General features: G+C 45.3%; 1 protein-coding gene across 6 annotated transcripts; it reads right to left on the reverse strand.

Moving 5' to 3' along the window:
• Positions 1-1,042: 1,042 nt before the first annotated feature.
• Positions 1,043-7,725, reverse strand: LOC100284857 (uncharacterized). 6 transcript variants are annotated; one of them, XR_004858159.1, is made up of 7 exons: positions 7,473-7,706; positions 6,509-6,636; positions 5,675-5,835; positions 4,870-4,944; positions 4,313-4,477; positions 2,053-4,106; positions 1,055-1,737 (listed from the first exon to the last, which is right to left on the reverse strand). XR_004858159.1 is itself a non-coding variant. In NM_001157752.2 (6 exons), exons 2-6 carry the CDS (start codon positions 6,534-6,536, stop codon positions 1,522-1,524), a joined length of 645 nt encoding a protein of 214 aa, NP_001151224.1. In that variant the 5' UTR covers positions 6,537-6,636; positions 7,473-7,725; the 3' UTR covers positions 1,043-1,521. The 6 variants fall into 6 exon arrangements, 4 of the variants coding, with proteins under 4 accessions (NP_001151224.1, NP_001400070.1, XP_008679156.1 ...); XR_004858160.1 differs by having other exon boundaries at positions 6,509-6,631; positions 7,473-7,704; NM_001157752.2 differs by lacking the exon at positions 2,053-4,106 and having other exon boundaries at positions 1,043-1,737; positions 7,473-7,725.
• Positions 7,726-11,340: the final 3,615 nt, after the last annotated feature.

Consider the following 11,340-nt stretch of genomic DNA (forward strand, 5'->3'; position numbering starts at 1 on the left):
AGCCCAAGATGTTCTTCAGGTCACACTCATAGCGTCTGGCAATCATCACGCAGTTAAAATATTCAATGGACAGCAGATAAACACAAGCATCATGTTATGAGAACCACTCCCAGGCCTCCTCCAAGGGTAAGCAAACAATGGGGGGGGGGGGGGGGGGGGGCAGACACGGTACACAGTGAACTTCTGAAGAACACACCACCAGTTCAGTTCCTACGCATCATGACACTACATACCTTTGCTATTTAGTAATAGCAGTGGCTTGTGGATTAAGCTACAAGTACTAGGGTACGGATGCCGGGCGTGGCTTTTGTTAATGGCCTGGTATGATGAGTGCTCGCTGCCTAAGAAAGATGATCACGCAGCGCAGGCCATCCGTGTCTGAATAAACAGTGTTCAAAGTCTCAGATACGGTTGCGCGTGCCACGGGGTTTTCTGAATCTATATGTGACACCGAAACTTCAGAACCATCCACCAGCAGTTTCACCTCTTCAAAAGAAAACATTCTCTCTCTCTCTCTCTCTCTCTCTCTCTCTCTCTCTCTCTCTCTCAATGCTCTCTGCCTGTGCATGCAGCCTGCAGAGAATAGAGATGCACATGCAGGTCGTTCAGTCGTTGATCAATGAAGAAAGTTCCAAGTTCAGGTCTAGGTGCAGGGACATTATGCGTTTATGCCTTCTTACTTCTTATCTGTTTTCTTTCTGGTCTTTCCCAGCAAAAAAAAAAAGTAAGATCCGCTCGTGTGAGAAAATACGTTTTGGAGTTCTCAAAAAAAGCACAGGACTCGATAAAGCACACTCTTCTTGGTAATCGCTGGCAGTATTTCAATGCCCTCGAGAAAAGCATGTGAAACATTCGTGTGGTGGCCAGGGACAGGGACAGAATGATGCAGCTGCCAAACCCAAACGTTCTTTCGTTCAAAAACGCACATGGCGTCCGGCAATCATCACGCAATTCATCGAACAACAGATGAACGGAAACATCGTACGTGCCAGGACACTCCAAAGACGAAGCGAAACATGCATTGCAGGACAAAGTGTGAGATGATCTCTGAACCTGTGACCAATTGTGAGGGTGTCATTTAAACAAAGCCAGATTCAGTTTGAGGTGGTCACGTGTACTACATTAGGGATCATATTGTCGTCCAACATACACATAGCCAGCTAAGAGTATTTATTCAGCAGGGTTATGAACTCCACTCCCAAATCTCCATTGTCCAAGCAAAGCAAACAATAAGCCAATATGCTACACACTTGACTTTCTGAAGCGCTAACTGAAGCTATCCTTCCTTCCAGGGGAAGGTACACAACGCTACTAAGATTGTACAGAAAGGTGAATACACAGAGGACCAAACCAAGGCTCCAAAACCTGTAGACTCGTCTATGCTTTTTCTATGGAACATGTCCTACAACAACCGACCGACCGACCGACACCATGTTGCTAGCGTTTTCTGTACAAAACTGCTGCCATATCTAGCTCAGGGGCTGAAATCTCTTCAGCTGTGAGTTTTGAATCATCCATCATTCACGACTGCCTGCCCTGATTAGCTGACGATGCACCGTTGGGAGACGGAGGGGTTGACGGTTGGCCGCTCCTGTGGGGCGCAACTCCGTTCTGATTCTCTTTGTGACTCGAGTCGGAGTTCTCTTCCTTGTCATCTGACTTTGAGTTGAGAAACCGACCTCCAGCTCCCCTGGCCCTTTTCAAGGCATGCTGATGACGTGACTCATGGAGATAGGGCTGCACAGCATAGATGTAGCCGAGTCAGTTTTTTTTTTTTACTTCAGATGACTTAACAGTTCAACCACAGAAAGTTGAAGGAAACAAGCAATCGAGTTATTCTAATTTCAGATGATACCAAAGAGTAAGGAACATGTGCGATCAACTTGCAGTGAGATCATCTAAGCTTGGCAGAAGTTTATAGGATTTTCTAAGTCGGTAGCTGCATCTTTGTACCAGTCTTCCATTTTTGAGAAATAATCATGGTACTAACAAGTTCAACTCTCTCTAGCTTAAAGTAGCATACAGATAAAAACAGAAAGCATTTCAGCTTACTCGATGTTGCAACTTTGTCAATGTGTGGCACCCAATTTACGTTCATAAATCCTTTACTGCTTTTGTGATAAGCAACGCCCGTGAAGGCATTGAAAAAAAACGTGGCATGTCGAAATTTCAGATATCAGAGAACATCGAACAACAACAACAACAACAACAACAAAGCCTTTTTGTCCCAAGCACGTTGGGGTAGGCTAGAGATGAAACCCCGTATGAAAACCTCAGAGCTCAACCCCCAAAGAACAGAAAAGGGAAACAAAGGCAAAGGAGAACCGAAAACAACGAAACGGGGAAACACATAAAAGAGATAAAACCCACAAGGACCAGCAAGATCTAAAATGGACACAAGAAAAGGTCAAACGATTAAGGAGGAAAAGCGAAACTATCAATCAGGGTTCTGGCACGTGAATTGCACACTTCCACCCCTTCCTATCTGCGGCGAGCTCTTTGTCAATATTCCACTCCTTCAGGTCTCTCTTCACAGCCTCTGTCCACGTCAAAGTTGGTCGACCTCTACCTCTCTTCACATTTTCGGGACGCCTAATTATTCCGATATGCACTGGTGCCTCTTCAGGTCTTCGTTGGATATGTCCAAACCATCTCAAGCGATGTTGCATAAGCTTCTCCTCAATTGGCGCCACTCCTACTCTCTCTCGTATATCATCATTCCGGACTCGATCTCTCCTTGTGTGGCCACATATCCAGCGCAACATACGCATCTCTGCCACACTTAGTTGTTGGACATGTCGTCTTTTAGTGGGCCAACATTCTGCTCCATACAACATAGCCGGCCGGATTGCTGTCCTGTAGAATTTGTCTTTTAGTTTGCGTGGCACCCGGTGGTCGCATAAGACACCCGCAGCTTGTCGCCACTTCAACCATCCGGCTTTAATTCTATGACTGACATCCTCATCGATGTCTCCCTCCTTTTGAAGCATTGATCCTAAGTAACGAAAAGTGTCTTTCTTGGGTACCACTTGCCCATCAAGACTAACATCGCCATCCTCATACCCCATGGCACTGAAATCACACTTCATATACTCTGTTTTAGACCTACTAAGCCTAAAACCTTTTGCTTCCAGCGTCTGCCTCCACAATTCCAACTTTTGAGAAACACCACTCCTACTCTCCTCAATAAGTACCACATCATCGGCAAAAAGCATACACCACGGTAAAACTCCTTGTATGTCCCTTGTGACCTCATCTATCACCAAAGCGAAAAGATAAGGGCTCAAAGCCGACCCTTGATGTAGTCCTATGTTAATTGGAAAGTCATCGGTGTCTCCATCACTTGTTCGGACACTTGTCACAACATTAGTGTACATATCTTTAATAAGATTAATGTACTTTGTTGCTACTTTGTGTTTTTCCAAGGCCCACCACATTACACTCCTAGGTACTTTGTCATAAGCCTTCTCCAAGTCTATGAAGACCATATGCAGGTCTTTCTTTTGTTCTCTGAATCTCTCCATAAGTTGTCTTAGTAAGAAAATGGCCTCCATAGTTGATCTCCCGGGCATGAAACCAAACTGATTTTGGGTCACGCTCGTCATCTTTCGCAGGCGGTGTTCAATGACTCTCTCCCATAGCTTCATTGTATGGCTCATGAGCTTAATTCCACGGTAATTAGTACAACTTTGAACATCTCCTTTGTTCTTGAAGATTGGTACTAATGTACTCCGCCGCCACTCGTCGGGCATTCTGTTTGCCCGAAAGATGGTGTTGAAAAGCTTAGTCAGCCATACTATCGCTATGTCTCCAAGACATCTCCATACCTCGATAGGGATACCATCAGGGCCCATCGCCTTTCCTACCTTCATCCTTTTTAGCGCCTCCTTAACTTCATATTCTTGTATCCTTCGTACAAAACCCCTGTTGTTGTCATCGAATGGTTCGTCCAATTCTATTGTAGCACTCTCATTCCCTCCATTGAACAATTTGTTGAAGTACTCCTTCCATCTGTTCTTGATCTCTTCACTCTTCACTAATAGTTGGTTTGCTTCGTCCTTGATGCATTTGACTTGGTTGACATCCCTTGTCTTCCTTTCACGAATCTTCCTTTCAGAGAACATCGAAATTAAAATAAAATTCACCAGCAGATTTACAGTACAACGTGAGGCAGATCGATCTTGAAGTGGAAGTAGGGAAGGTAGATTGGAGAAATTCGCTTGGTTATTTGCTCTAGCATCATGGGCAGAAAAAAAGCTAATTAACATTTCCAATTCATATGGCAATGCAGAACATGGTTACAAAGATTTACCTTACGCCCCTTGATAAGCTTTCGTTCTGATTCAGCTTTAGCCCGAGATTGACGCCGTCTTAATATGGCATTGTATTGCTTTGCATTTACATACACAGGCTCTTCAATTGCATCGGTAGGCAAAGGTAAGCCAGCCGGATGCATTCCAACTAACGGTGGATGCATCTGAAAGATTATCAATTTTATTAACTCCCAAGGCATCAGTTTAACAAGGAATTGTAATAGCACAGGAAGGTCCATGGTCGTTGCAAATTATCCTTTTCTTACTGTCTGTAAATTCAAATAAACAATACTAGCGAAATTGGCCTACCATCTCAAGACACACTAGCATGTTATACTTTGTACTGCCTCTGACTGAAACGATGGTTGGTTTCAGGTCTGGGCATACAAAAGGAGTCAAATTAAATGAGCTCAGTGCTCTTCAATCATTCCAAAATTAGGTAAATCATAAATGCTCCACAAAGTGGAAACAACCTAGTAACCTACTGTTTGGGGAAAATTTCTAATTGGTTTACAACACTTGTATTTGCTAATGGAGAGAGTGCAGAAAAGCTTACCAATGGCTGTCCACCGTAAGCTGCTGCATAAAGGCTTCCATAGTATGGGTCAATATTTGGATAAGCGTATTGACCCTGCCAGACACAAAATGTGAAATCAGAAAACATAGGTTGCACCATACTCATTGAAATTAATGAACTTTGATGGAAAATTGTACAAAAGAGGAAACTGAAATGACAAAAATAAAATAGAACACAGCAGCAATCACTCCAACGAAGGCCTAAAAGAATGCTGAAACTAGAAGGTCATTAGCTTAAAAATAACTAATGACCATTCACAATAAAGAAGGTACGACCAAAAGTCCAAAACACATGTGTGGTGTACCAATTTGGACTAATATGAAGTTAGAAAATAATATGCATTTGACGGGGAAAATTTGGTACCAACCAGGTGTGCAAAGTTTCAATGAAGAAGCTTTGCTATTTTAATTTGAATGTGATGATAGTCAGCCATTTAGTGACACTAAGGCATGGAAATAGCAGAAACTTTGAGATGAAATATAACTTCCCTGGTTAGCAAAAATGTTCTGGAATCTGGATTAAAAGAGCCAAAGAGGAACACTTTTTTTCACTTCAGCCAACAGGGAATGGTGTATAACTGCATTCCTCACTTTATAGTTTTGATATTCATATGTTCTGTTATTGTTACTTTTGAAGTAGAGTTTGGAGCAGGGAAGGAGATGTGACACAACATATGCTATCACTTAGACATCATGCTACGACCGAACCTCTACCTTTTCCTAGACATAACTCAATGAAAAGAACCGTACATATCGATAAGTAAAGAGTTCTACAAGTGTGGTACCATTGCATGGCTCATGTCATGAGGGGCATAGGGTGCCACATAATCTGTTGATGGTGTGCCTACTGTTGGTTGGCTATCTGAACTAGTAACTGGGGCTTCTTGCTGGTCCCCAGGTTCAGCTTGCTTCTTCTGTTGATTTTGATCCTCAGCCCTGTGGTCACCTGCCCATGAAAAGACATGAATGGCAGCTTTGACATAGATGCCCTCAACCCTCATAAGGTCACATTCAACATGTGTTAAAAATAAATAGCCATTAATGCATGCCGCCACTCTTCATAAACCAACAAGTGACAAAAGTTATATAATGTTTGACACTATAGGAATTAATTTAAATGACAGAGAGCACTCAAAAAAATTCCACCAGCTACAAATCTACTTGGTAGCAGCAGGGTGCAACTACTATAACATATAATGCCATGTATGCACATGAGAACATTAGACATTGACAAAACTACATAAGCTACCCTGGTTTATTCAAAGCATACTGTTTATGTTGTTTCGAAATCCAAAGCAGTGAGCATGCATTAAACTCTGATTTCAGCCCCACAGTCGGAACTGCCAGCACAAAACTTTTCTTTCAGTGACAAACATACTGTGGAAGGACTTACTGAAAGAAATGCAAATAATGGAAAGATGGTTTGTTGCTGATTATCTGGTGGCGCAAAATGCAACTGATTGCTTGATCTATGTTTGCAACACATACATAATGAAATATTCTCTACAGTAATTCACACCACAGAAAGTTGTGGCATGTGTTCCGAATACAGCACACTATGCACTACTCTAGTGCTAGGGCGAAAAAATATGGCACGACTTTGGATGAATCAAGCATACCTGAAACACTGTGAACAACAGATGTCATGATTCCTTCCTTTGCAAGGCAAAGCACGACCAGGAGCAAGCACGGAGAAAAGCCACGCTAACTGCAACTACTCATGCAATGAAGCCACACTTAAACTGTCCTGAACACAAGCACAGAGCTCTGTTAGCAACCTGCAACCTATGGACTAAGCGCGCCAAGAAATTTTGTGAACCTAAGTGTGAGGAATCTTAGAGACCACAGAAGTTGCTTTTTTCAACAATATAAACCGGAGGCTAAACCTCTTACGGCAAGAAATTGATGGGGAATAATTCAAATGGGTGTAGGTGAGAAATATAAATACTCCAAGTGAATTGCCTGTGCGCAAGAAAAAGGCTGGCAGAGGAACCTGCGCCAGCGGCTAATTCTGCAAACAGCAAGGCGTACACTCTACACCTTCCTACCACCCGAGTAGCAAGTAGCTCGGCTGGCGTGACAATGCACGGCTATGCACAAAATACACACTCTACAAACTTCCTGGCACCCAAGTAGCTCGGCAGGCTTAACAATCTACAGCTACGTACAATATTCACGCCCGGGTTCGCAGCTGAGTGAACCGCCCTCGGTTACTGTGCGAATTCGAACCGTCTGTTCCGCTCGTGAAATTCGTGCGTCCAAACAGGCCGCCGCCGCAGCAGCAACATACGACGAGAATTCCTAGACGGGAGGACGCCAGGGACGGAGTCCGTGGGTGTCGAACGGAACCCTAAAGTTTCCGGGAGACAACCCGCGACGCCGCCGCGCGTCGGCGGCGGACTGGACGAGCCGACTCGAATTGCGGCGGAATTGTGTCGGGCAGGTGCGGCAGAGGGAGACAGAACCCACGGAGAAGTGCACGGGGGAGAGGGAATTCTCCGGATTGGACGGGCAAAAGCGCAGGGAACCTACACGCAGCACAGAGGGAGGCGCCGAGGATTCGGGGGCACAACCAACACTCACCGACGTGGGGAGGAGGAGCGAGCGCGCTCGGACCCGGGCGGCCGGACGAGGGCTGCGCGCGGAGGGAGCGGGAGGCGGCGGCGGCGGGCGGGGTCGTCTGGGGCGTGGCCGGCGGCGTGGCGATGGGGGCCGACGGGGCTTTGGGCCTCAAATTTGGGAGCCGGCTTGGAGGGGGAGGAACCAGGACCCGTCTGGGTGGTGGGGCCCACCGCTGGTGACCTGTATCAGAGTGGTCGCGTGGACCTGGATGCATCGCAGCCACAGATTTCTAGCGCCAATTTTTATAGACTTTATTTTTATTAATCTCCCTCATCTCTTTATTTGCTCCAGTTATTAGAAATTACAACGTGGTAAGACTTGTTTTAAAATTTTTCTATATATATTTACATCCTTGTTAGTTAGTAACTATCGCGAGTAGACTTCTCTTCTATAACTTTATTATAGTTAATTTAATAACCTCATCCTCATAGACAGTAAAATTCCGTTGTCGCGGTGGCGTACTGTGAAGGAAGAATCGCTTGGATTGGATCCTCTGCGGCACTCCACCACAGATGCTTCTAGTACCACCGTGCAAGTTCCACGTACGTACGTCCACAGTTTCTTGGCTAAGAACTTTTTTTTTTTGCAAATTTCCTGTGGCTGGTTTTGTTGCTTTGGAGTATGTTTGATTTTCTGTCTAACTTATCACACTTTACCTAACTTTTCTGTCTAAGGTTAGATTTTCAATTCGGATGACTAATCTTAGTTAGAGTGTGACAAAGTTAGCCACGAACCAAACAGGGTCCAGGTCTATCAGATTCTTTTAGGCCGTTTGGTGTGTTCCAAGATTCGTGTTGAGACGTGATCCTCAGAACGCGCCAGCACCATGAACTACATATGACTGGGCTCTGGACTGGAGCTTGCGGGTGGCCGAGGATGACAGAGCGGACGGCGGGTGAGGCCGAGGCGGCGGCGGGCTGGAGCCTGGAGCGGCGCCGTCGGGACCCGGCGGCGAGCGGCGCTGGGACAGACCCGAGGAAACAGTGGAACCTGCAGCAGACAGTGCAACCTCACTCGAAACTGAAACGATCTCATGTTTTTGTTGTGTATCTGAGATCAACGCTAGGGTGCGTAGACGACAGTTACCTGATGTGGGAGTAGATGGTTAGTAAACTGATGGCCAGATAAATTCTAGGTAGAACATGATAAGATGTCAAGTTATGATAAATTTTAAGGGCTTGTTTGGTTAGATCTAGATTAGGAAGGATTAGAGATGATTAAATTTACTTCTAGTCAAAATTAAATAGAAATAGATTTAATCATCTCTAATCTTCTTCTAGATTGAATAAACTCTAAGGCGTCGTTCGTTTCGGCCGGAACGGCCTATTCCCGGCCTCTTTCCAGGCGGGATGAATTAACCCGGCTTAAAATCCAGCCCAGTCTGTTAGAGCCGTTCGTTTTAATCTGGACTAGAAACAGACCCACCTGATTTGAATTCTCTTCGCTCAATTCTTGGTCTAGAACGAGTCCTGATGAGCTACCTCCCGAATTAGTTCTTGGTCTAGTGACTAGGAATTAGTGACAACATATGTATCACTTGATCCTGGGCTGCTTTCGATCCTAGCCTGGTTTGGACGCTGGCATGTCGAACGGGGCCTAACGGGGAAGGGGTGAAGCATATCAAGAAACATGGTACCACACGTAGTCCTGCAAGTTTGGGTTGTGCTTACTGGGCTAGCACGAGCCCGACACGAAATGGAAGGCACGTAGCCCGGCCTAGCACGAATTAAAAAAAACCGGGCTAGCACGACACGTTAGACGGGCTGGGCCGTGCTTCGGCTGGTGGCCCGACGGCCCAACTAGCCCGACACGCCTTCGTGGAACGTGCTCGGGCCAGCCCGACACGATTTTTATTGGCGGCGACTCTCGGTTAGGGTTAGGGTTGAGCGACTGCTCGGTTCCTGTAGTGGCGCCGGCGGCTCTCGGTCCCTTCACTTCTCCTCCTCCCTCGGTTCCTCCGCTAGTTCGCTCCTTCCCTCCTGGCTCCTGCGCTCGACTGCGCTTTGTCCCAGGCAGCAGCCGCAGGTCAAAAGGCAGGGCGTCACCGTGGTTGCATTGCCGATGAATATTTCCAGGCGCGACGTGCTACAGAGAAGCGGAGGCGGAGGCGGACCGCTGGGCAACGCCGCCAACACGGAGCCGCGGCGCCTGGGCTCTACGCATTCGAATTTCCACGCGCGGAAAGCAATAGAGAAAAAGGAGGGGAAGACCGAAGACCGAAGACGCAGCAGCAGCAGCCATGCAGGCAAAGGAGGATCAGAGGAGACGGCTGTTGCTGTTGCTCAGGAAAGCAGCGGCAGATGCTTATGCATGTTGAGAACTACGTTACCACGGATCACCAGATCCGCTCCCTTCCCTCCCGTCAGCAGATTAGGCGCGAGAAGCTGTAGAAGACCCGTCTCCCTTCCCATAAGCACGACAGATAGCACACGAGACACAGTATATAGGGTTGGGCCTCTGGCCTCTTTCTGATCTCTATTCCATATGAGGGGGTACATGTTCTATATATAGAAACGTGATTGCCCTCTGGGGCATATTCGGTATTTGCCCACATAACCCTTCATTAGGGTTTCTCAACACTCCCCCTTGGGCGAATACCGCGATCAACACATGCCTCATTAAAACTCCCAAAAAAAACCCAGTGGGAAAATACGGAGAAAGAGTGCATGGTGACGCATATTGCATTTGCACTTTGTTGCCTCGTTAAGAACCTCATGTGAGAAACTTCAGGAAAACTCACCAAGGAAAAAAGAGTACAACAACTGTCATCAGGACATATTTCGATCTTCTATATCTAGATTCAATTGAATCTTCTATAAAGGCTAACTTTAGAAATGTGCTCCCCTGATCCTTGCAAAACCATATCAATAAGGCAAAACATCTTCTTCTGGAAGTATATGCATATAAAGATTTAGCAAACGGATTGCATATCCTTGCAAGGACTATTTCAGGAACTTTACCTCTACTCACTTCTAGGACATACGAGGTAAGTGCACGTATCAATATAAATAAGCCACTTTGACTGATGGTGTTCGATCGACTGGATCTATATATTTGATAGAAAGTTCCATAAATGTTCACATATTGATCATCAAGCTCACGCCTTCAGGGCATAGAATATGACATTTCTTGTCTCACGGTTGTGATCAATATAAGCATTCGCTCCCCCTGACGATGACATCTGTCAAAGTCGTTATCCCTCATTATTCAAGCATATTCTTCAAGATATATGTCTCATTGTTCATCTGGAATAACGAGAATGGATGAGGTTGAGGTGCTATCATTTTCTATCTTACACCACAATTTATACATAGTTGTGCAAAGCAAATAACATGTCATTCAATAGGACTTAGGGGATAATATAGTTGCAATAGTACATATTCTAATATGACACGTCGCTCCAGGCGTTCATCCATTGCAACATCTATGATGGTGTAACAAAAGTCCATCAAAGATCATAATCCATCAGGGATTTTTCATCAATCAGATATATCGTTATAGTCTGTCATTCTGGCATAATGGGGATATTTTGCCAGTAACACCTAAACCTTATAGGTTTCTGCCATCGGGGCTTTAGAGGATACCGTAATTCCACATCTAGTGGAAAATACCATGAGTAAAACTCGTGGAATGCACATGTGCTTATTCGGTGAATTTCAAATCCTTTGGTACCTCATCTTATACCTTTTTGGGTCTGTATGGGTCTTTATCCCTTTATAGGGATTATCAAACTTTGGTGTTTAACACAGACTTTATTTCTTCTGGAAGATTCCAGCTGGGAACTATAATCTCAACTATGAGATATTCTCTCTGCACTGGAGAGTGGTCA

Source organism: Zea mays, chromosome 1 (genome assembly GCF_902167145.1).
Source record: "Zea mays cultivar B73 chromosome 1, Zm-B73-REFERENCE-NAM-5.0, whole genome shotgun sequence".
Lineage (NCBI taxonomy): Eukaryota > Viridiplantae > Streptophyta > Magnoliopsida > Poales > Poaceae > Zea > Zea mays.

What these genes read in the sequence shown, in the direction of transcription:
- LOC100284857 (NM_001157752.2), bottom strand. Translation starts at nt 6,536, where the DNA reads ATGACATCTGTTGTTCACAGTGTTTCAG. An exon ending in TGTTGTTCACAGTGTTTCAG is followed by an intron (nt 5,836 to 6,508) that starts GTATGCTTGATT and finishes TTTCATGGGCAG; the next exon opens with GTGACCACAGGGCTGAGGAT. An exon ending in ATGACATGAGCCATGCAATG is followed by an intron (nt 4,945 to 5,674) that starts GTACCACACTTG and finishes TGTGTCTGGCAG; the next exon opens with GGTCAATACGCTTATCCAAA.